General features: G+C 36.7%; 1 protein-coding gene across 4 annotated transcripts; it reads left to right on the plus strand.

Annotated features, from left to right (window-relative positions):
- Positions 1-2191: 2191 nt before the first annotated feature.
- On the plus strand, positions 2192-25357 carry LOC100256429 (cyclin-T1-3). Of its 4 annotated transcripts, none has more exons than XM_002270656.5 (7): positions 2192-2332; positions 8050-8383; positions 10064-10145; positions 11237-11371; positions 23194-23396; positions 23506-23657; positions 24067-25357. In XM_002270656.5, exons 2-7 carry the CDS (start codon positions 8157-8159, stop codon positions 25026-25028), a joined length of 1761 nt encoding a protein of 586 aa, XP_002270692.2. In that variant the 5' UTR covers positions 2192-2332; positions 8050-8156; the 3' UTR covers positions 25029-25357. The 4 variants fall into 4 exon arrangements, with proteins under 4 accessions (XP_002270692.2, XP_010645968.1, XP_010645969.1 ...); XM_010647666.3 differs by having other exon boundaries at positions 2238-2332; positions 8047-8383; XM_010647667.3 differs by having other exon boundaries at positions 2301-2554.

Below are 25357 nucleotides of genomic sequence, written 5' to 3' on the forward strand. Positions count from 1 at the left end.
TTTGTGGGTTTATTTTGCAAATCGAACTTTCTTTATCATTTTAACTTATCTTGGCAAGATGTGGTTTTTTTTTTTAAATAAAAATAAAAATAAAAATAAAAATGATGACTGCTATACAATCAAGAGTTTATTTATATGATGATTTATATAATTATATTATATCTTGGTCCATGAAACCATTCCTAATTTATTACATTTACTTCCGAGAATGACTTTGATCTAGTTGACTAAAACTATGATCTTTCATATAAAAGTTGTCATTCTAAAATATTTTTAGTTATAGTGAGCTGTGGGAAGGATTGTAGTGTTTTAGTAGTTATATTTCCCTTGCATGTATGTTTCACTTTACGACTTAGGTTATAAATTTTCTATATAAAAACATTGTTTGTATGACTTATGAACATGAGAAATTATAAAATTAACATTTTTATATCACTCATGAGAAATCATATCATAGTTATTTTTTCTACATAACTTTTAGTTATAATAATATATAAAATCCTTAAATTCATATTCCATAAATTTTTCCCTTGTGAAATACAAATTTTAAAATATTTACACTAATCTCCCTATTTTTTAAGTGACAAAAAATAATTTTTGAGAAAGAGTATTGCATTTATTCATGGATTCCTATTCCAATATTTTCCCATGTGAAATACAATTTTTAGTAACATTTACACTATTTTTTTTTTTTTTTACTAATTTCCCCTATTTTTCCTAATGAATAATTTTATAATAATAAAAGAAAATTTTCCATGGTTTCAAATAAAGTTGTGCAAAATTAAAATTTGAGAAGTTTGTTTTGTAAAAATTTTGGTTATAAAATAAAATTAATTATTTGCATGGCTTCCGTTATAGAATAGTTAATGGATAATTTTGTTCTATATCATTTCTAATTACACAATAAAATTAGAAATGTTTTATGACTTCTAGTTAGGAGGCAAGTGTCAATAAAAATTATCTTAAAAATTTTCACTTATGAGATAAAGTAAATAAAAATTATAATAAAAATAGAACATGATGAAATACACTTTAATTAATTTTATTTTTATAATTAAAATTTGAACTTACTAGAGAGTATTAGGGTGAAGATTTGATACCAATTTTTTTAGTAGAAGGTAAATATCTAGAAAATTTTTAAATATTTATATTTAGAAATAAATTATAGTTAAAAAATAGTCATTACATTTTTTAAAATAAAAATAAAAATAATTTTTTGTATAGCTTTAACCATTTATAACTTATGAAATAATACTATAAATAAGAATTTAACCATTTTATTTAAATAATAGGGCTATTTAATTAAAAGAGCCATTAAAAACCCAATTTTAGAAATCCAATCCTTAATTTTTTTTGGTCATATTTTGACAAAAATGTCTTTATTCTTTTTTTATAAAAATAATAATTTCTTTTAAAATTTACATATAAATACTTAAAATAATTAAGGACATTTATGTTAAAAATAAGTTACTCTGAAAATAAAAACACAGAAATATTAAATTCATAAATATGAGAATTATTTCATCTTTTTATTAATCAATTCTAAATAATATGCTTTTATGTCAACGAGTGTATTTATGATGTTTACATTTTTAAAAAAATATCATTTAATAAATGTAAGGGCAAATTTATAAAAGAAATTACCGTTTAAGGGCAAATTTATAAAAGAAATTACCGTTGGACTTTAACAGTTTTTGTTATCAAACAATAAGATTAAATTCAATGCTTAAATATAAAACAATATCAAACACTTTTTGCTTCCACTAATTTCTGACACTTATGATTTCAATACTACGTGTAGGACCTGAGGCGCTACTAACTCTCCTAAAAGCAATTGTTGTTAGGAAAGACGCATACCCTAACCTTATAGTGCATTCACCCAAGCGTCCACGATGAACATAAGGAGAGTTGATGGATGCGACCAACCTTCCGATCTGTCAACACTACAGATTTTTCGCACCTATAAAAGAACTTTTACATTTTATTCGAGAGTTATTGTCATTTTTTTTTGTTTTTAAAAATAAAAAATAATTGAATTTAAAAAAAATCTCATATTGAATTGATTTTATTTAGCCGTACATTTGTGAAAATATAATTCCATTTCAAAAATTAATTCAACAATTGAATAAAGTCAAAATCATTTCTCTTCCTTTAACTTCATGGTTAAGGAATCAAATGTTCTCATCGGAAGGCCCATCATAACAGTATGGCCCTGACTGTACAGAATCACAACCTCCTAAAGGGCGAAAGACCTTGCCTTAGAAAACCGAGTGAAAAAGGAAAGTCCCATTCTCTGTTGCCGAAGAAGAAGAAGAAAGGAAGCTAAGTTGAGGTGAGATTTGTATGGTTTTTTCTATTTTCTTGGCAACCAACCAGATTAGTTTTTTCTTTTCATTGCTTCCATTCTTGGATGGGATCTGAAGTTTGTGCGGGAGCAGTCTGATTCTTTCGTTCGAAACGGTGTCGTTTTTGTTGCTGCGAAGCCGAAGTCGAAGCGACTTCGCTCTTCGCTTTGATCGGAACCGTGGATTTTCGCCTTGGTGATTGGATATAGGTTGTAGTATTTTTATGATGTTTTCGTGTTTGGGCTTTGCTGTATTTGATGAGCATTAGGGTTTCTATCACATGGCGCCCTCTTCGGAGCCGTTAAGGTGATATTGGTTGATGGAGCCCTGCTTTAGATAATGATCCATTTGCTAGGCTGAATAATATCATACAGTCACCGTTCCCGATTGTTTTTTACAATATATATATATATATATATATATATTTTTTTTTCATTTTTCATTTTTCTGTTAAAGAATTTTTCCTTGATTGAAAGTCGGTGCGGGGTAGTAGCATGCTGTCAAAGCTGCTGCTATTCGAATAATTTTTTTGGATTCCTTTATTTTTTGTTATGTGTTTGTGTGTATGTTTTGCCCTAACAATGTGTAGAATTAATATGTGGTTAGCGATGGATCTTAGTAGGATTATAGTGATATTTTATGGTTCTGGAGTAACCATGTTAATGGGGTCAACAGCTCCTGCAGAACATGTGTGATGTATGGAGGGGTTGTTTAGGGTGAGAGACTCTACCATTATGGGAGTTGTTTTCCATGGTATATAGTCATATCAATTCGTGAGTCATGGAATGCCTGTTTGTTGGATTGTCCTCACTTAAAGATTAGGTTATAAGTGAGCTTGTGTTTTTGATGGTAAGATTAATTATCCTTTGGTGTCTTGACTGAGATGAAAACAAAAAACCATATCAGTCCTAAGTGTTCCGATTCAATACTGCTGTCTCTCAAGCTTTGCTGATTTCCAGACTTAATGGAAAATTTATGTCCCAGAGCAGCATTTCAGATGAAAAGATATCACCTTGAACTCTACTAATGTAGCATGTTTGGGGTTTAGCTTCCTAAAAAAGTTACCTATGAGCAGCTGGATTAGAAGCATATAGATGAGAAAGGATAGTATGTGATTGTGTGGACTATGATCATGTCAAAATTGTGTTTTTGGTGTTTTGGAAGTATCTTAGGTGTACTCCCTTTATTCTCAAACTACGAAAAAGATGAATGTATTTTACTTTTGAGGGACCTTAAAACCTGCAGAAAGTATCTTAGTTGCCAAAGGATTATGTTGTTAACCATTGGAGAAATGTGGGAATGGCTCTGGGAAGGTACTTTGGTTAGCACTATAAAGAAAGTTTATGGAGAAAGAGGTTAATATCAGAATTAGGCATGATGCTAATGATATTAGGATACAAATGGTTCAACCTCTTGTAGAATGGGAAGCTTGGAGACTTGTGACCCACATATTGAATCTTGATTGATGGAGATATCCTTCTTCTTTTCCATTAAGTACTGTGGAGATATAATTACTGTGTGTATAAAGGGACATAACCCCTGTACCCGTGGAGCATACCTGAAGGCCACAAAGGGACAGAAGAGGAATACAAGATACAACTAAAAGTGAAAGGAGCAAAAATGACATGCACGCACAGAGACATCACTCCAAACAAGGATACCCCTTCCATATATTCAATGAAATCTAAGAAGGAGCTCCTATGATCCACAGTCAATGTTGATGACCACACAAAATGGGAGAGAAAAATCGTGCCTGTAAGCTTTCAGCCTGGTAATTCAAGGCCCTCATACGTTGTTGAATTGTGCCCTTTCCACAACCCTAATGGAATGCTCATCGGGATTGCACTTCACATCTTCTCCTTTCACTCCTCGCTTGTCATGTCAACTCTCCTACACACAATTTCAAGGTTTTTGGGATAATCTAGAGAACTTAAAGCATCGTAAAAACATGGACCACTTTTTATGAACCAGTGGGTAATAAGCAACAAATGGTCCTTGGCCTCATGATTTGACTTACACATGTAATACCAGTTGGAAAGATTTTCCCTTTTCTAACCAACTGGTCAATGGTTAAAATTCTAGTCCAAGCTACCATTGCACTGGAATGAATGCCACTTGAAGAGGAACTGCAGGATCCCAAGTCCATTTTTTGGGAAAAGCCACTTCCTGTCTTGCCTCTTCTTACAGAAGAATTTAATCAAGAAATTCTTACATGAAATCAACATCTACCATCCACCCCCCACCGTTATTGTTTCACCTATTCATCAACTAAGGTTTTCTCTCTTCCTTTTTGCTTGCTTGTTCAATGCTGTGTGTATATATTGTGTGTACTTTGCCTGTGCTCTTTTCTGGCACTTTTAATATATTTTCTCATTTGCCTATAAAAAGAAGAGGGAAAAAGAATCTTCACCGAACCTTTAAAACTCTAATAATCAGTCACCTGGTCATCCTTATTACCTGGAATCTTGAACAAGTTGAGGTATCCTTTTATTTTTTATTTTTTATGAGAAACAACAATGTAATATATTGAATTAGGAATTAAGAAGTATAATAGAAGAATGAGGAATCCTTCCACAAACAAAAGCTAAACAAAAGGAATACCATAAACACAAGTTGAGGTATCCTGACACTCTAATAATCAGTCACCTTGTCATCCTTTATACCCGCAATCTCGAACCAGTTTGGATATCTTGAAACTCAAATAATCAGGCACTGTTTCATGCCAACCTGTTGCCATTTCTCACCTTGAACCTGCAATGTCAAAATATCTCTCCCATCCAATGCCGATTTTTCATAACCCTACCGCAAAGGAACCTTTCAACACCTTGGAACACTACCCTCTCACTTCTTCCCCATACTTATCATGCACTACTCTTTCCTAGCTATTGCATTGCCACAATAAAATCTCCAAATCCAGTTACCCAGCATATCCTTATTCATCACCTCCAAACAACCCAACTTCCTTTGACCAGAAAATCACCTTCCTGTTTGTTGGATGAGTCTTCAACTCCTTTGTCCTTTCTTGAGGCCCTTCTCAATCATTTTGCCTTTTCCTAACTCACTTTGGAATGAAAAATGTTGACATAAAATAAGTTGGCATATCTGTTAATTTTCTTATATTAAAGCAACTCTTACCGCTTGTTGACAAGTATTGTCTCTTCCTGCTAGCTGGACACCTTCAACTCTCAGAATAATTGGACCCCTCACTAGGTGTATTAGGAGGACACATGAAGGGAGGCCAGGTTAGTGCAAGAACACACCCTACAATTAAGAAAATGAGTCAAACCTCCAACATTCTCCTCCATCCTGATGGGGGGATGATCTTGCTTTTCACCAAGTCAATCCTTGACCTTGGAACTGCCTTGAAACAAAGATCCACACATTGAAGATATCTTAACTAGTTCCCCTTGCCTTATGAAGGCAATTTTTTCATCAGCATATATAAGATGAGGAATGAGCTCTCTACGATTCTCCCTCCACCATGTTGAAAGCCTTCAATGAAAACTTATTCCTTTGCTTTGCACATCATCCCCCTACCCTGAATCTCAAGCAAGAATGGTGATAAAGGGTCTCCTTTTGAGTCCCTCTAGAGTTCTTAAAGAATGCAATTGGCATAATGCTATTGATTGCTGAATATCTAATTGACTTGTTGCATGTTTCATTCTACTCCATGAACTTTTCCTTGAATCCCATATGCTCACAAACATAAAGGGTTTCTATTTCACATGATCATATGTTTTCTTTATATTCAACTGGCATCTCACATTAGCATTTTCCTTTCTTGGCATCAATGCACTAGGTTATCAGAAATTTTCTTATCCTCTTCAAGAATCGTGTGAGCCCAAATACCAACTTATCTAAAACCTGTCTCAAACTTCAAGCTAAAAGGCATGGGTAAGCTTGGAAATGTCCTCTTATAGGCCTAAAATTTTCTGGATCATTTTCTCCCCTTTTCTTGAAACAAACACAATGAAACTTAATTTAAACTTTTCTCAAATTCACACATAACATGAAATCAGCTCACCAGTTCCATAGCCTGCCTTTGTCCAGTCCCTAATTTTGATATTAGTAAAAATACCATAATAGCACCCCAATTTAGAATTGTCACCCCCTAAATCTTTAATAGCCTTGGCAACCTCTTCCTCCTCAAAATCCCTTTTAAGTAACCCTTATTTATTTGCAATGTCCTTGTGGAATGTGATTTGACTATAGTTATTTCTTGGGTCTAAGAGAAAAAGTGAAATCCATGGAAATGACATGTATAAAATCAGTGATTTATCTGTAGAGTTGGGTTGTTCCTATACTTGGCATCCTCTTCTAACTGACCAATCAGTAGATAGGTTGGTAATGTGAGGTGCCTTATTTCTAAATCCTAAGTAGTGGAGAATATGCTCCCTTGATATCTGTATTTTCCATTTGTATTTTGATGGTTTGCTTGTTTTGGCTTTGCTTTCTTTTGTTGTTGTTCTCTTTAAGGGCTTTCATTCCTAATATACATTGAATTTGTGAATTGGAGAAGTATTTATTGTTTCAAATGCAAAAGGGAAGGGGAAACTAGAGCTAATCTTCAAATCATCTGCCCTAGGCCTTCAAGGCACTAAGTTTGAATATAAACCTTGGAAGTAATGGATAACCCTGAGGCTAGTTTCATTACTCTTGTATTTCCAGCCTATGTTGGTAATCAACATACTCGTATGGTTATAGGGCTTGTGCATATGGTGAGTAAAAGCAGCCTGTAAAAGAATGTATTCTTGTCTCTTTTTTTCAATCACAGTGCCTTCTAACTTTGGCGGCAAGTAATCCCCTCTATTTGGCCAATTTATGACATGGTCCTTCCTCCTGTATTTTTCTTTTGTTTTCTTAGGTTGCTGTACATTTTATGTTTTGAAATTAGTATTTAGTTCCATAAGGCCCATTTATGTTACATGATTTGTTTGAGAGATTGTTATGATTATTATTATTATTATTATTATTTTCTTTTTCTTCTGGTTCTCTCTGGAACTTGAACCTGAAACCTCCCATAACCCTGGCCTCTTACCACTTGAGCTAGGCCGTAAGGGCAGATTTTCAGTATTTGATTTGGAAATTGTATTTTATGTTTGAGGATAGTTTTTTCTTTGCTCGGTTACTATTCTGTGTAGGTTCATGCGGTTAGCATTTGCTGGCTTCAGCTTGTTTGTGTCATTCTCTTGTTGAGTGTTTTGACTTGATATGTGAAATGATTGTGATACCTTGGTCTCTGGGTTCAAGGTGTCGGCCTTAATCTTCTTTATTTTTTATTTTTTAAAATCTTATATCTTCAAATAAATAATAATAATTTTTTCCCCAGGGCTGAAAGTTCTTTTTCTGCTTCTGATTTTAAATTACACTTGGAAGAGGTTATGGGAAGTTATTGTTATTATGGTCTTATGTTCGAACATAAATTGGTGTATGTAGTTGAGCAATTCATAAATTCCAGTCATTTTTTTTTCAGGCCATGATTTTAAGATTTAATTCATTCCAAGAATTTGCATTTTGATTTGATGGGTCATGCGATTTAGAATGATTTTATATATTATTGAACTGAATTCAAGTCTATTTGTTCTAAAAATTTGTGAAGGCATTATTGAGTTTTTCTTGGGGCAATTTTGATTTAAGAATATTTCTCATATATGACATCTGTGCTGTACTTTTTACTGATTTATCTCGCTGGCCCTTAAAGCAGGGAATTTCTACATGATGGCGGAGTGATGCATTTCTCAATGACAAAGATCTGTTCCTGCTATAGCAGTCATCTATTTTTTATAGTATCATAGTCTTAGACTGATACATATGGCTGGGCTTTTAACTGGGGATCCCTCGAATAGTGGAATTTTTGAGGATGGATCTTGCTGCAATTCAAAGGATGGGCTAGAGGAAGGTGGTCATTGGTATATGTCTAGGAAGGAAATAGAAGAAAATTCCCCATCAAGAAGAGATGGCATTGACTTGAGGAAAGAGACATATTTCCGAAAATCATACTGCACTTTCTTGCAGGATTTAGGCATGAGGCTTAAAGTGTAAGTCCTATACAAAATGTTGTTCTGGATTATGTCTCCTTTTTGAACTGGTTGTAGGCAATTCTTTCAGGTAATTGGTTGCATCATTTCAGGTTTGCATTGATATTTTAGTTTACATCTTTGTTGCGTTTTTATTACACTTTTTTAAGTAGGATTATTAAATTGAGTTGCTGAAAATGGTTCTTAACCAAATTCTTTTGCTTGATGTGAGGTGTACAAAGTGTAGATGAATGAAATTGCTGTTTGATTACATGGAACTTCTTTAGTAGATAATGTGGGAATAATTATTTCTGATGGTAGATGTTGTATGGTGGGCCAATACTGGTCCTCTGTGCATGTAGTAGAATTAAAGATGTATTGTACTCATGTAGATTGTTTCCTTGATAGTCAAAGAGTTTTTATTTGCTTATGGAGACAACATTAATTTTCAGCTTACTTGATGTGTTGCATGAATGCTTCTAAATCAGTGACATAGGTGGGCCTCTGCACTCTCTAAGCTTCTCTGTTTAGATTTCATTAATTCTAATCTGCTGCAGAGCTCAAACTGTCTCTAGGAGAATAGTATAATTTTATTAGGAGCTTAATGTCATGGACTTAGTCGTTTACTAAGCTCCTGCGGCACTTAGACAAGTCAAGACGCTTGATCTTGCTAAATCAGCCTTACTCCCAATGCTTAGCTTGCTAGGCTAAGACGTTTGCGACTCGGAAGTTGTAGAAGACGTAGTAGGCAACTCTTAAAGAATAGAAACTTCTTATTACTCAAGGTAGCCTTTACAAGTGCTTTGAGGACTCGCTTGGTTAGGAAGTGATTTGGGTGGTGCCTTGGCCAAATGAGACCCTTACCTATTTATAGGCACCAATGGAACTCTCTAGAACCTTGGAGGGTTCCTTACAAATCAAGAAGATTCTAGAGTGCCCTACACAATTCTATGTACAACCCTATGTACAAGAGATCTCTAGAATTCTCTAGAAAGCCTTGGACTCCTCTCATGCCTTCCACCATAGTGTAGAGATGTGTGAACATCTCTAGGCATCTCTAGAACCTTTCCCACTCTTCCCTCCAATGGCTTTGTGTAGATGGCTCCATGAGTCTCCAGAAGCTTCCTGAGCTCTATATAAACCCATGAGGAGGCTCATTTGAAGCATCCTGTGACATTAAGCTAACTGAAGCTTTGCTTTCTTTCATGCTCACATACTGTAGTTTAAATATGTGTTCATGTTTGTTGAAGCTATTTTTTTTAATAAAGGATAAGAGGATGATGGGGATATGCCCCTAAGGTTTTTTCAAAAGAAAAAAAAATAAAGGAAGAAAAGGGTGTTTTGGCATTTTTTGCAGATTTGGGTTATTTGGAGTTAACACGATTGGTACCTTAATGAAGTCAAGCTTGATTAGTATGTTTTTACATCTCATCCTTTTACCCCAAAATGCATTAATTCCTATGTGATTGCCAATAAATGTTAGTGGAGACCTTGCAATGTGCAAGCACAAGCACAACATGTGTTCCAAGGGTACATGTTTTCATAAATTTATTGACATATTGCTGCATAAAACCTGGCCAAATTGTTGATATAATTATATACCATAACATTTTTTTTTATCAGAATAATTATATAACATTTTTTTTTATCAGAATAATTATATACCATAACATGAATATTAGAAATCTGGTTTCATTGCAGACCCCAGGTAACTATAGCCACAGCAATAATATTTTGTCATCGGTTCTTTCTTTGCCAATCTCACGCAAAGAATGACAGAAGGGTGAGTGACTACTCTCTTTCCAAACTGATTATTTTTAACCATCTTGAATCTTGTTCATAAGTGTTGATTTAGTTTTATCATTTTGGTTCAAGGATGAGTTGTAGTGACATATGGAGTTCTAGTGACACATTTCAAAACATGAGCAGTGGTTTGGTCTGATGTTTTAGAAGTTTTTGATTTGAATTAATAAACTTTAAGTTGTAGTCAACATGTGACATTAGCAAGAATGAGGGCACTTACTAAAAGCATGTTCATATGATTTTTTCCCCCTTAGAGTTAAGCTATTTTATCCACCATAGGAGCCAACAAGAAGGATGTACAAGAATGCCCAGAAGTAAATACAGAGGCATACTATTGAAGAAATTATCATTGATTCTTGATGTGTCTAAATTTGTGTCATGTTGACAGTGATTCGGCTCACTATTCATAAGTAGGATCATAACACTTGGATACAGAATCCCTGTGTACTTTGGTGTGCTTTTTGATAAGCTCTGTACATATATTTTTTTGCTTGCTTATCAGGAAAAAAAAAAAAAAAAAAGAAGAGCACTTGGGTGCAGAATCCTTCCATATGGGGCACAACTCCTATGGTGTTGTGGTACTCTGGCAGCTGTTCTTTTTCAGAATTTTAGGGATAAAAAAAATAATTGGTAGCTAAGCATGCTTACTTAATAAAACATATAAAATGGTTATCTTGATTAGATCATTACCTTTCTGGTTTAATTGCCTGTTTCTTTGAACTACAAGAAACCAGGGTTGGATTATTTTTTTTTTATAATTCATAAGACTGCCAACCTTTCTGAGGGTGCCAAGTACTCTATGTCATTAACAGGCTATTCTTAGGCTCTGGTCACCTTGTGCTATTTTTTATTTTGCCTTTATTTAATCATATAAATTTTTGATGTTTGCTGCAGAATTCCTTTTTTTTTTTGGGCAAATGAGCTAAGTGTGATTTGAGGGTATGCAGAAGCTATGATAAGAGAACTTGTTGTGCATGGGAAGAAAAGTAGATAAAAATGAAATACGCAAGAGATTAGTTGGTTTTGCATTTGATCCATTCTTATCGCTACCTTCTTTCATATGCTTTACAGACCATCGCCACAGTATGCATGTTCCTCGCAGGGAAGGTTGAAGAGACTCCACGCCCACTGAAGGATGTTATCCTTGTTTCCTATGAAATAATTCATAAAAGGGATCCTGCTGCTGTCCAGAAGATCAAACAGAAGGTGCCTTTTCTATTGTTCAATGCTTTTACCAGTATATTTGTATACTTTCTTTCTCATTCTGATGCTTGCCTATTCTCCTCCATACCAAAAAAAAGGTTGTGGTTGGGGGCACAAGTGCAAGAAGCTACATAATTAGGGGTTTGGGTATGAAGAAGTATATGAACAGGAGTGATGGGAAAACTCAAGAAACAAGGTTTTACAGAAATAATCCAACAGTATCTTTATTAATTTGTAAGAACTAAAGAAAATAAACTTGTAATCATACGAGAGATGCACTGAAATTTTTTGTTGGGAGGTTAAAGGATTTAATATCATGTGTTTTCCCTCGCAACAAACTTAGTTTGGATAAAATTAGAAGGATGAGATTAAGCAAATAAGAAGAACATGACTGAAGTTGTTTCCTTCTAGTCTAATTATAGTTTCAAGGTGTTCTCTGAGGGCTGCCATTGTGTTGCAGCTTTTAGTTTGGATAAAATTATTGTTTCCTATACTGATTATTAGGGAAAAAAATATAACATTTTGAAAAGATAAATATAACATTTCGAATGCTTTCTTGGAATGTAAGAGGGGTTAATGGCAGAGACAAAAAGAAGGTGATCAAGGCTTTGATAAAAAAAATAGGGTGGATTTGGTTTGCTTGCAGGAAACTAAGATCCAGGAAATGTCAAGGGGTCTTGTTCATAGTTTAGGAGTGGGGAGATTCTTAGAATGGGGAGCTGTGGACTCAAGGGGAGTTGCTGGAGGTATAGTGGTTTTTTGGGATAACAGTGTGTTGGAATTGGTCAAATTGGAAGCGGGCATGTTCTCAATCTCTTGCCATTTTAAGAATTGTGAGGATGGTTTCAGGTGGACTCTTAAGGAGGGATAGGGAGTGTTTCTAGGGTGGGTTGGGGGCCATAAAGGGACTTTGGAGTGACCCTTGGTGTGTTGCTGGGGTTTTTAACTCAATTAGATGTCTTGAAGAGTGTAGCATGCGAGGGAGTTTGAACTTAGACATGAGAAGGTTCTTTGAGGTAATAGAAGACTTAGAGTTAAAAGACCTGCTGTTGTTGGGGGGGCCCTTTACTTGGAGTGGAGGGGTGAACAATCAATCAATGTCAAGGTTGGGTCGGTTCTTAGTGAATGAGGGGTGGGACTATCGTTTTAGCTAGTTGATGCAGTGTGTCTTTTTGAGACCTGTGTTTGACAATTTCTCAGTTCTTTTAGATAGTGGAGGTTTGAGGAGAGGCCCCTCCCTTTTAGATTTGAGAATATGTGGTTGAAGGTGGAGAGCTTTAAGGATCTCCTGAAGTTGTGGTGGGAGGGGGACAACTTTAATGGCTCTTCAAGTTTTATTTTGGTGTCAAAATTACATGTTGTGAAGTTTAAACTGAAGGAGTGGAATAGAGATGTTTTTGGCAGAGTTGGAGTTAGGAAGGATTTGGCCTTGAATCAAGTGGACTATTGGGATGCTAAGGAAAAAACTAGCATCTTGTCTTTGGAGGAGTTGGAAGCAAGAAAAGAAGTGAGGAAAGATTATAAAAAATGGGTTCTGTTAGAAGAGATTTCTTGGAGGCAAAAATTTAGGGAAGTGTGGTTGAAAAAGGGTGACAGAAATACTGGTTTTTTCCACAAGATGGCTAATGCACACAAAAGAAGGAATTATGTGGACATAATTAATATTAATGGTGTTTGAATTTTGGAGGGGAATGAAATCAAGGAAGGGGTGGTCAGAGCCTTTCTGTCTTTGTTGTCCAATTCGGGGGACTGGTATCCTTCTTTATCTGGGTTGCAGTTTGAAACGCTAGAGACTGTGGGCACTTTAGGTTTAGAGAAGCCATTCTTGGAAGAGGAGGTTTTTGGTGCTCTGTAGGGGTGCAGTGGGGACAAAGCACTAGGGCTTGACGGTTTTTCTATGGCATTTTGGTAGTTCTCTTGGGACTTTGTGAAGGATGATGTGATGAGATTCATCAGGGAATTTTATGAACATGGTAACTTTGTTAAAAACCTGAATGCAACCTTTTTGGTTTTAATCCTAAAAAAAGCGAGTGCTGAAGATCTAAGGGATTTTAGCCCTATAAGTTTGGTGGGGGGGCTGTATAAGTGGCTGATCAAGGTTTTAGCCAATAGGCTAACAAAGGTGGTTTCTAAGGCCTAAGGGGTGTTTGTGGAGGGTAGGCAAATCCTAGATGCAGTGCCGATTGCTAATGAAGCCATTGATTCGATCTTGAAGAATAACGAATGTGGTATCTTGTGTAAACTTGACATAGAGAAGACATATGACCATGTGAACTGGTCTTTTCTTCTCACAGTTATGCAGAAAATGGGTTTTAGGGAGAAATGGATTGGGCGAATCATGTGGTGCATTGACACTGCAAGTTTCTCTGTGTTGGTTAATGACACCTCTACTGGTTTCTTTCAAAGCTCAAGGGGTTTGAGGTAGGGGGATTCGCTTTTGCCTTATTTATTTGTGATTGCTATGAAGGTGTTTAGTTGTCTCCTAAAGAGGGCAATGGATGGAGGTTTTTTGTTGGTTTACGAGGTGAAGGGTAAGAGTGGAGAAGGGGTTTAGATATCCCATTTGTTGTTTGCTGATGATACCTTGGTGTTCTGCCAAGCTTCCTAAGATCAAATGACCTATCTTAGCTAGTTGCTTATGTGGCTTGGGGTCGTATCGGGGTTGAGAATAAATTTGGAAAAGAGTGAATTAATTCCAGTGGGTAGGGTGGAGAATATTGATGACCTTGCAATTTGGATTTAGAGTGGGTAGCCTCCCATCCACTTATTTGGGCCTTCCTTTGGGTGCACTGTTTAAGTCAGTGACAATTTGGGATGGAGTAGAAAAGCGGTTCCGTAGAAGGTTGGCTATGTGGAAGAGACAATACATTTCCAAAGGAAGGAGAACGACCCTACTTCGAAGCACGTTGTCGAATTTACCCATCTATTTTATTTCTTTGTTGCGCATGCCGAGCTCTTTAGATAGAGACTAGAGCAAATTTATAGGGATTTCCCTTGGGGAGGTGGAAATTAGGAGCGAAAACCTTATTTAGTAAGATGAGCGTTGGTGTGCTTAAGTAAGAAGAAAAGGGGTTTGGGTGTCAAGTGTCTTTCAACACTAAATAAGGCTCTTCTTTGTAAATGGAATTGGTGGTTCGCAAATGAGAGAGAGGCTTTGTGGAATCAAGTGATTAGAGGGAAGTACGGGGAGGAAAGAGGAGAATGGTGTTCTCGGGAAGTGAGAGGCATATGGTGTTGGGTTATGGAAAGGGATAAGGATAAACTGGGACATTGTGGGTACTATGATTTCTTTCCTTGTAGGTAATGGGCGGAGGGTAGGATTATCGAGGGATAGGTGGTGTGGGGATTCCCCTTTGTGTGTGTCTTTCCCATCCTTGTTTGCTTTAGCTGTTGATAAGGAGGTGTGGGTGGTGGACATTTGGGATCCCTTGGCTGAGGGGGATTGGGGGGGATGGAACCCTTGTTTCTCAAGATCCTTTAATGATTGGGAGGTGGAGGAGGCGGAAAGCTTCTTGAGGCGTCTACATGGGAAGAGTGTGCGGTGATGTGGAAGACATGGTGCTTTGGACCAAAACAAAGAGTGGGAAGTTCTCGGTCAAATTCCTCTACTATGCTATAGAGCTGGGCAGATCTTCTTTGTTTCCCTCAAGTTGCATTTGGAATGTGTGGGTGCAACCCAAAATTAGCTTCTTTGCTTGGGAAGCTACATGGGGCAAAGTTTTAGCTTTGGATTTAATTCAAAAAAGAGGGTGGGCCCTGACAAATAGATGCTTTTTGTGCCATGAGAAGGATATAAACCACCTTCTTCTTCATTGTACTAAAATAAGGGTCTTGTGGGAATTGTATTTAACCTTGGTTGGGGTGTTATGGGTGTTGCCTTCTTTAGTTAGAGAGACTCTCCTTAGTTGACATGGTTCTTTTGTGGGCAAAAAGTGTAAAAAGGTGTGGAGAGCAGCTCCTCTATGCATCTTTTGGACAGTTTGGAAGGCAAGAAATAGATTAGCCTTAAATGATGATGTGTTTTCGATTCAAAGACTCAAATACCTTTTTGTTTTTTCTCTTTGGTCAGAGGCAAAGTTGTTTATAACTAATTGACCTTTAACTTTAGTTAATTTTATTAATTGGTTGAGCTCTAGTTAAGGTTGTTTTTTTACCCAACTAGGCGCTTGTTTACTTGTACTTATTGGCCGGTTTGGTGGTGGGTGTATGGGTATTGTATACCTTGAGTTGCTCTTTTGACGCCTCTTTTCAATAGATCTTTTCTTTATCTGTCAAAAAATAAAAAATAAAAAAAATAAAACCACTTTTATTAAAAAATTAAAAGTGTCACTAGGACACACGAAAGTACACGGGATGTATGCAAATAGCGCCTAATAGCATAAAAAAATGAGAAAGAGCCCCAACAACAACACCCTTGCTTAACAAGAACCCGACCACTAAACAAAATCAAGTAAAGACATAGAATTTGCCCTTATGTACTTCTTTACCGAAGTAAACAAATTTCTAAGAAAGAACATTTTCAAAAAATGACTTGAATGCTCCTCGTTATCAAATGACTGAAGATTCCTTTCTGCCCAAACCATTCAAAAGATACATAAGAAAGCTGCTCTCCAAACCTTTTTACATTTTTTTCCCACAAACAAACTATGCCACCTTAAAAGAGCCTCTTTAATAGTAGCAGCTTGCACCCAATGGATACCAAAAAGATCAAACAACAACCGCCAAAGAATCCTAACTTGCTCCACTAAAGGTGGGAATTCTGACCATAATTGAATCACAAAGCATGATGAGCCCACCACCACGTTAAACAATATCAACAAATTTCTACCATCAACTTTTACGAGAACTTTGGCACACTGCAAAATTGGTAGAATGTGGTGTCTTTGTCGATTGCCACAAAACCACCACAAGTGTTCCCTAGTTTTAAAGAAGGTTACTTTATCCCATAAATGCACAAGCAGGTCCACTACTCTCATCCATGCCTCTTTGACATGAACACCTTTCCTATAACAACCCATAATTGGAGACCATCTACTTAGAATACCTAGAAAAAGCAATTTGTCCATGAACATCCTTCGTCCACTTTGGAGGGCCTTTTTTGCATTAGATATTAACTCAAATTCAAACAAGTTGACTTTCCCCTTTAGACTCCAATTGTGCATTCCCTCCTCTTTAAAGGAGGTAAATTTGGGATGTAATATGACGATTTTCTTCGTTGTCTTGCAATACAACCCCGAAGGACCTCCATTTTTCTTCATGCTTCTTCCCCTACTTGATCTACATTGCATTGCCAATCTCTGTCTAAGAACCATGTACAATGTAAAAAAAAAAAGACTTGTCTTTCTTAGAAGCCATTGAAACACCCATTGCTATTGAAGATGTTTTTGCTAGGGTAACTCTTTGGTCTTGTAGCTAGAAGAAATCCCAAGGCTTCTTAACTCCCTAGCAAGAGTACTCCATCCCCTAGGGAATTCTCTACCTTCTAAGAACACCAAAACAAACCTCCTCGCCTCCATAGAGCATAAGAAAAATCATCCGGCCACATTTCTTTGGAGCTCCAATGAATGCTTTCTTCCTCCTTTACTATAAGCCTCTTGGAAATGCTTTCTTGGAACCTTGAGACAACATTCTTCCACCCCAGTTAGGAGTTGTTGTGGGAGTGATTTCAAACTCCTAACTTGCTTTTGTGGAGGGAAGACAAATCTTGGATGCTGTCTTTATAGCAAATGAGGTGCTAGACTCAAGGTTGAAAAGCTAAAAAAGGGCGGTCATTTGCAAAATGGATATCGAAAAGGCCTATGACCATGTGAATTGAGGATTCTTATTAGCAATCTTGGAACAATGGGCTTTGGGGCAAAATATGTAAGGTGGATGAAGTGGTGCATGTCCTTAGCTTGGTTTTTGGTTTTGATTAATGGGACCCCTACAAGTTTCTTTCAAAGTTCTAGAGGCCTAAGACGGGGAGATCCTCTTTCCCCTTTTCTCTTTATTTTTTTTTTTTTTGATCAGAAACGAAGAAGATTATATTAATAAAAGAACAAATACAGCCCTTTTCTCTTTATTTTGGTAATGGAAGTGCTTTCTAGTATTTTGAAGACGGCTATGGAGGGATTCATTAAGGCTATGTTTGGTTCCCGGAAAATTTGAGGGAAAATGCGAGGGAAAGAAAATACAAAGGAAAAGTAGAAGGAAAGAAAAAGTGAAGGAAAATAAAAAAATAGATTAAAAGTTGATAAATTATTTTTTTTGTTACTTCAAACTCATTTGATTTATTTTAACTCATCAATATAAAGATTAAATAATTTAAAAATACATAAGTTTTTAATTAGTTTTAATTATATTTGATTTTCTTTGATATTTTTCATAGGACAACCAAACATGAGAAAATCATTTTCCTTAGCATTTTTTTTCTTTCCTTTGTACTTTCCGGGAACCAAACATAGCCTAAGGGTTTCTTGGCCAGTGGGAGAGGAGGAGAGGGTATGGTAGCGTCCCATCTTCTTTTTGTTGATGATACAGTGATTTTTTGTGATTTAGATAAGGAGCATTTGGAGGCTTTGAGTCGGGCTTTCATGTGATTTGAAGTGATTTCTAGTCTTGAAATTAATTTGGATAAGAGTGAGTTAATCCTAGTGAGAGAGGTTTCTAATGTAGAAGAGTTGGTTAGGGTGGTGGGGTGTAAAGTGGGCGCTCTTCTTCTACTATTTTGGGTCTACCTTTGGGCACTTCCTTCAAGTCTTTTCTCGTCTAGGATGTAGTAGAGGAAAGATTTTAGAAAAGACTCGCTATGTGGAAAAGACAATACTTATTGAAAGGAGGGAGATTGACTTTAGTTAAGAGACTTTATCTAGTCTACCAATCTACTATATGTCTTTATTTGTAATCCCATGTAACGTGAGCCTTAGAGTGGAGAAGCTTCAAAGAGATTTCCTTTGTTGGGGGGGGGGGGGGGGGAGGGAGATTGACTTTAGTTAAGAGACTTTATCTAGTCTACCAATCTACTATATGTCTTTATTTGTAATCCCATGTAATGTGAGCCTTAGATTGGAGAAGCTTCAAAGAGATTTCCTTTGGGTGGGGGGCGAGGAGAGCTCCAAAGAAAGCCTCATTTAGGGAATTGGTCATTAGTTAGCTTGGATAAAATGGATGGAGGTTTGGGGATTAGAAAGTTGTTCACTTTTAACAAAGCCCTCATTGGAAAATGGAGCTAGAGATTTGCTTATGAGAATGAGGTTCTGAGGAAGTTGGTGATTGTAGGGAAGTATGGAGAGGAAGAAGGGGTGTGGTGTTCTAGAGTTTCGAGGGAAGGTTATGGGATGGGTCTTTGGAAGGCAATCGACAATGGGTGGAAGGAATTCAACAACATGGTTGTTTTTAGGGTAGGCAATGGTAGGAGGGTGAGGTTTTGGAAGGGTAGGTGGTGTGGGGAGGATCCTTTGGTAGAGGCTTTTCCAGAGTTGTTTTCAATTGTCATTGATAAAGAAGCTTGGGTAAACCAGATGTGGGAGCAAGTTGGGGAAGGGGGTTATTGGAACCTAGTGTTCATAAGACAGATAAATGATTGAGAATTGGGAGAGGTGGAAGAGTTGCTTAATAGGTTGCAAGGGCAAGTGATCAGAAGTGGTGTTGAGGATGTTATGGTTTAGCAGGTAACAAAGGGAGGCACCTTTACAATGAAGTCCTTTTACTACTCCCTAATAGGACGTTCTCCAAAAGGCTTCCTATTAGGTATTGTGTGGAACCCTTTTGTCTCGATGAGAGTCAGTTTTTTTGCTTGGGAAGCAGTTTGGGAAATTTTTTTAAATCTAGATCAACTAAAAAGGAGGGGTTGGTGTCTTCCAAGCAGATGTTGTTTGTGTAAAGATGAAGAGGATTCAGCAAACCATATCCTTCTCCATTGTCCAAAGGCGACCTTGTTGTGGCACCTCATCCTTGCTCTTTTTAATGTCCAATGGGTAATGCCTTTCTCAATCAAGGATACCTTTCTTAGTTGGCGGGGATCCTTTGTTGGGAAGAAAAGAAAGAAGGCGTGGAGAGCAGCTCCTTTATAGTTATTTTGGACCCTTTGGAAAGAGAGAAATCAAAGAGCCTTTGAAGATTTAGACTTGACAGACCATGCTATTTTATGCTCCTTCATGTACATGTTTTTGGAGTAGGTTAGGGTACATTTAGGGTCTAACACTTTGTCTTTATTCGACTTTATTGATAGGTTGGGTTGTAAGTGAAGTGAGGGGGGTGTTTTTTTTTGTGAATCACTCTCTTTTTTGGCCTTGTATACATCGTGTATACTTTAGACGCTTTTAATACAAATGCTTTTACCTATCAAAAAAAAAAAAAAAAAGAAATCTTTCACCCCTTTTAGTAAAATAACCAAACTCTTTTCTCCAAGTCTAATCCAACTTGAAAATCCCTGACCCCTCTCCAATATCTTGCCTACAACCTGTCCTTTCGCCACCTTGACTTTGATCTCAAAGGATTTAGACTCTACTCTAAACCAGCCTTTACCTATTAATGTAGTTTGTTTCCTTTGTGCCATACACACCATAACAAGCAAGGAGGAGCCATGTTCTCAACCCTCCTTGTCTTTTGTCTATACCCCCTTCACTTTCCAACCAAAAATTAGCTCTTTCACAAAATCTGGAAGCACCCACAGCAACCTTAAAATTGCTAACATGTTCCACAAGTTTGTGATTTTGACACAATAGACTAGGATGTGGTTCGTTGATTCCTTATTGATGCATCTATTGGCATCAGCCATCCTCTCCTTATAAGGACATCAATGGGTATGATTTTTCTCCATGTAGCCTCCCAAGCAACCCCCCAAAAAAAAAAAGAAAAGTTCTCAAAGGGGCGTAAATGCCCCAAATTTCTTTGGTGGGGATCAAAACTTGAATCTCATCATGTAAGAAGTTGTAGAAAGATTTTACTTGGAAAATCCTATTTTTCTCCTCCCTTTAAAGAAAACTATCCTCCCATTCTTTTCGTACTCTTAACCTTGTGGAAATGCTTCATAAATTGCATCACAACCCCCAACTTCCAATCTTGAAAATGTCTTCTTAGAAGAAGGGACTGGGAGCCTTCTTTCTCCATTACTACCCACAAGTCAGACACCGTTGCATTTCTATTAGAGGCAATCTCAAATAGTTGAAGAAGCAAATCTTTCATGGCACACTCACCCATCATTAGACCATTTGGTTTTGAGGTTTTTCCTAACCAGAATAGAGGTTCTAAGGCTAAATTCTTCCCATCCTCTTATTGCTTTCCATAAACCCATAGTACAAGCTTCTCTCACCTCTACAGTGTACCACCCTCCGCCACCTCTTCATATTTGTCTTCGATTATCCTCCTGCTTAGGCTATTGTGCTCAAGGTCATGTCTGCACAACCATTTGCCTACCAAGGCTTTATTAAGAACATCCAACTTTCTAATATTGAATCCTCCATTCCTCTTATCTTACACACTTCTCCAATTCACAATGTGCAATTGTCTCTCCTTAAAATGACTCCCTCACAAGAAATCTCTCTGATATTTTTTCTAACCTACTCACTTCCTTAAGTATCATAAAAAGGGACATGAAATATATGGGAAAGCTTGTGAAAGTACACTTTATGAGGGTCAATCTTTCTTCCTTTTTTCAAGTACCCTTTCTTTTAAGGTGCCAATTTCCTTTTGAACCTCTTCTTAATTGAATCCCATACCATAAAAGACTTTATTATATGCTCCCAAAGGCAGCCTAAGATAGATGGAAGGGAGACTTCCAACCACCTAAACAATATGGCCAAATATCTAAATCTTCCACTTCACTAATCAAAATTATCTCGCTCTTTTTCAATTTAACTTTCAAACCTGACACAAACTCAAGCCCATTTCCAATACTTCTATTGCTTAACATTAGCCTTGGGAAAAAAAAGAAAAGAAGAAACTGGAGTGTCATATGCAAACAATACATTTTGATGCTCCAACTCACCTTGGTAATCACCTTTTTTTAGCCTATTTGTCAAGACAGCTAGGAGTTTATAGATGCTCCCAAATCAGCCTAAAGTCCTTGATATCTTCCACACCTTCCTTTTTAGGAATATGAACAAAAAATGTAGCAAAAGATATTCCAATCTTGTGGTGGATTGCATTAGTCAACCTTTTTTTTTTTCTTGTTGATTTGGAAAGAAAAAAGGTATTCCTCAAGATGTCCATGCTCTCATTTCTTGACAAATTAGTAATGTAATCACCCTTAGAAAGAGAGCTAGAGCACATATATCTTGAATTATAGCTCTCGTGTTCTAGTTGGAAGAAGATAATTAAGGCAACTAGAATCTAATTTGAGAATAATCTTGTGCAAAATGCCATAAGTTCTAGCATGAAGCTGATTTTCCAGAACATTTAGAATAAATGGAATTTACAAAAGAAGATAAACTTAGATGCTTTTCACACCTTATAACTTTTTATTTATTTTCTTACTTAGCTTATGGTAAGCTTATTTTTTGGATCTCTTTCACCAAAGGAATTTTTTGTCATCTTCCAACCTTTGTTTTTTTTACTCGCATGCAAGGTTTGATGTATCAGCCAATCTAGGTACACAACTTGACCAAGTTGTATCCACCTCGGCCAAGCCTGTTCCAATTCCAATATCCAAGTTTTTTTAACTTGGAGATGATATGGTGGTCTGAGGGAAAAATCGAAGATGACTCATTCTTTGATGCTATTTTTTATTTTTTGTGGAAAAATGGTTTGGGCCTAGATTTCATCCATGTTTTCCAATAAAATGAGTAGAGATGATTGAGGTGCCGATGTGGTGTGGATTGATTCAAAAGGGAGGAGCAGCCCGAAACTTGTGGAGAGGGAATATGTTTGATTTAGAAATGGAATCTGGATTTTTTGGAGCTAGAAATATGGTTTTATTCTACTCAGTTGTAGTGAAAGAAAAAATGGGTTTGAAAGAGAAGAAGAGGTTTTATTCCACTCAGTTGTAGAGAGAGAAAAAATGGGTTTGAAAGAGGAGAAGAGAGCAGGTGATGAAGAATAATGAATAATGAATGGGGTAATGGGTATTTGGGGTAAATGGGGTAATGGGTTTTTATGGTTTACCCAGTGGGTATTTGGGTATTTATATAATGAATAATGAATATAATGTGAGAAATAGAAATATGGGAATGTAGATATAATTTGTAAGAATTTAATTTAATTATATTTTAGATAAATTACTCAATTTTTTTAATACAATTACATAAGGTGTATAAATTAAATTTTGTTAGATAATATATTACTAAAAAAATTAACAATTACTTGTATCAACATTAAATCAAATGGCGATAAATCATTTTAAAATTTTTATAATTAATTAAATTTAACATGAAGTTATTGAATAAAAGGACTTTTAGTATTAAAAACTAATCAAACACACTTTTATAATTATTTAAATAATATTAATTATAATTAAACCTAAAATTTTATTATATTTAATTGTATATATTTTGCATATCATCTGATATCGACCCAAGATACTGAGACTAATGTGCCTTAGGACCTCTCGAGTTAATGACCAAGACCATAACTTTGAACCATGCTCGCATGATTGCCTGCTTTGTTTGTATTAGTGCTCTGAGTTGGTTTTATATTTTATTCTTATCCGTACTCCTACATTATATGTATTATATTTATATCCCTTATAACTTCTTATTTCATTTTCATTTTTTATTTATTTCCATGTGTTTCTTTTTTCTTTTTTTCGTTTTTTTCCCAGTGTGGTTTGATGTTTGATGCGATTGAAGATATATGAATTTTATGTAATTATCATTTGTTTTGGTCATTGATCGGTGTCCACAATGCAGGAAGTATATGAGCAACAAAAAGAGCTAATTTTAATTGGAGAGAGGGTTGTACTTGCAACTCTAGGTTTTGACCTCAATGTTCACCACCCATATAAACCCCTTGTTGAGGCAATGAAAAAATTCAAAGCCGCACAGGATGCTCTTGCTCAGGTTGCATGGAATTTTGCTCTTGCTCAAGTTGCATGGAATTTTGTCAATGATGGGTATGATTAAGATGCTTTTTCATGTCTCTCTTTTTTGATAGTTCCATTTCAAATGGTCTCTCTTCCTCTCTTTCTCTTCTTCACTCACACACTGGAAAGCGGCTTGCAGGCTGAGGACATCACTCTGCCTGCAATTTAAGCCCGACCACATTGCAGCAGGTGCCATTTTCCTTGCTGCCAAGTTTCTCAAAGTGAAGCTTCCATCGGATGGTGAGGTGGTCTGGTGGCAAGAATTTGATGTCACCCCACGCCAGTTGGAGGGTTGGTTTCCTCCCCTTTTTTGGTGTAAAATTGGTATGGACTCAATGGGACAGTCTTCAAACAGCTCTGTGGCACTGTTGCTGCATATGGATGGACTGACTGTAGTGTTATATAACCTATTGAGATCTTGTTTCTGAGAATTGACAAAATCAGATGATTGTAGCTGTCCTTTCTATTATGTTTACAATGAATGGCACCAGGTAAGAAATGGTGAGCATTCTGTTATAAACAATAAAAAATGGTTGGTTATAGTCATCTGATCAAGTCTAGCATTTTCCAGAATGACTAGTAGAATAAACCAAATTTTGTGCCATGGGCATTGCTGTTTCATTCATGGGGCTGTCCTTTTGCGTCTTCTTCGGGTGAACCTTTTTGGATTTCCCTAACATTATGGTTATTTGTCTTGCAGAGATTAGCAATCAAATGTTGGAACTGTATGAGCAAAACAGAGTGCCTCCACCTCAAGGGAGTGAAATGGAAGTTAACGCCAGTGGTGGACTAAACCATAGGGGCACAACAAAAGCTCCAGTTGCCAATGAGGAATCCTTACCGGCTAATAGTCATGCTCAAGCAGGGGTTGGAGTGGTGTCTACATTGAAGCCTGTAACTGCAAGGCAGTCATGGCATCGGCCAGCATCTGACAATTCAACTGCTGGTAATCATGGAGCACTCGTGAAAGGCACCCAAAATCTAAGTAATGATAGTGGGAGCTCTGAGATGGGTAGTGTTATAACTGATCAGATGGCAGATGGAGAGGCTCCGGGTGGATTTAAATCTGTGCCAGACCAGATTGAGGGGGATAATGAAGAAGGGAATGGTGGGAGAGATGATACCACATCAACAAGAGAATGGAAGAATAATGGTGCGTTACACAAGTCAGAGAGGGTGGTGGGTGGTCAAAATATGGAGACTCAAGAAGGATCATCACCCAAATCACCTCAAGATGGAATGATTAAAATGATTGACAAAGATAAGGTGAAAGCAGCACTTGAGAAAAGGAGAAAGTCCCGTGGAGAGGTGATCAGGAAAAAGGAGTTGGTGGATGAGGATGATCTCATTGAGAGGGAGCTGGAAGATGGTGTTGAATTGGATGCCAAGGATGAGAAGATCAAGCGAGAGAGAAGGCAGAGCTGGTCTAAAACTGAGAGTCCCTGTTATACCAAGGACCAAAAGCATACAGGAGATAGAAACCCCCTTGGAACGGAGGTAGAGAATATCGAAGAAGGGGAGATGTTGGATGACGCATCGCCCAAGTTCAACAATCGGAAGAGAAAGGAAAGGAGCCCACCTGATATACAGTCGGAGGCCAAAAAGTGGACTGATTCTGCTCCTGGGTGCCACCACCGTAGTAATCACCAAGGGCATCCTTAAAAGTAGAATTATGTGAGGCCATTTACTTACAGTATTAGTATATGATTTATATCTGGGATGCCAAGACTTTTTCCAAGTAGTAGTATTACACTATTATATGAATTGGAATTGGAGGGTAGCTGGTTATGGCATGGTGTTTTTGGATGTTTCAGTGGGGTTACTGGAAGGTGATGGGAGGGCATTTATTTATTTATTCATTTATTGCCACGTTCATGTTTGCTGCACTTGGTGATTTATTATTATGTTGTATTACCCTGCCCCTCTAACAATCACAACTCCATAGCTAATTCTTTTTGTTAGTGATTATTATATTCCTTAAATATCGATAA

The sequence above is a fragment of the Vitis vinifera genome, chromosome 10 (genome assembly GCF_030704535.1).
Source record: "Vitis vinifera cultivar Pinot Noir 40024 chromosome 10, ASM3070453v1".
Taxonomy (NCBI): Eukaryota; Viridiplantae; Streptophyta; class Magnoliopsida; order Vitales; family Vitaceae; genus Vitis; species Vitis vinifera.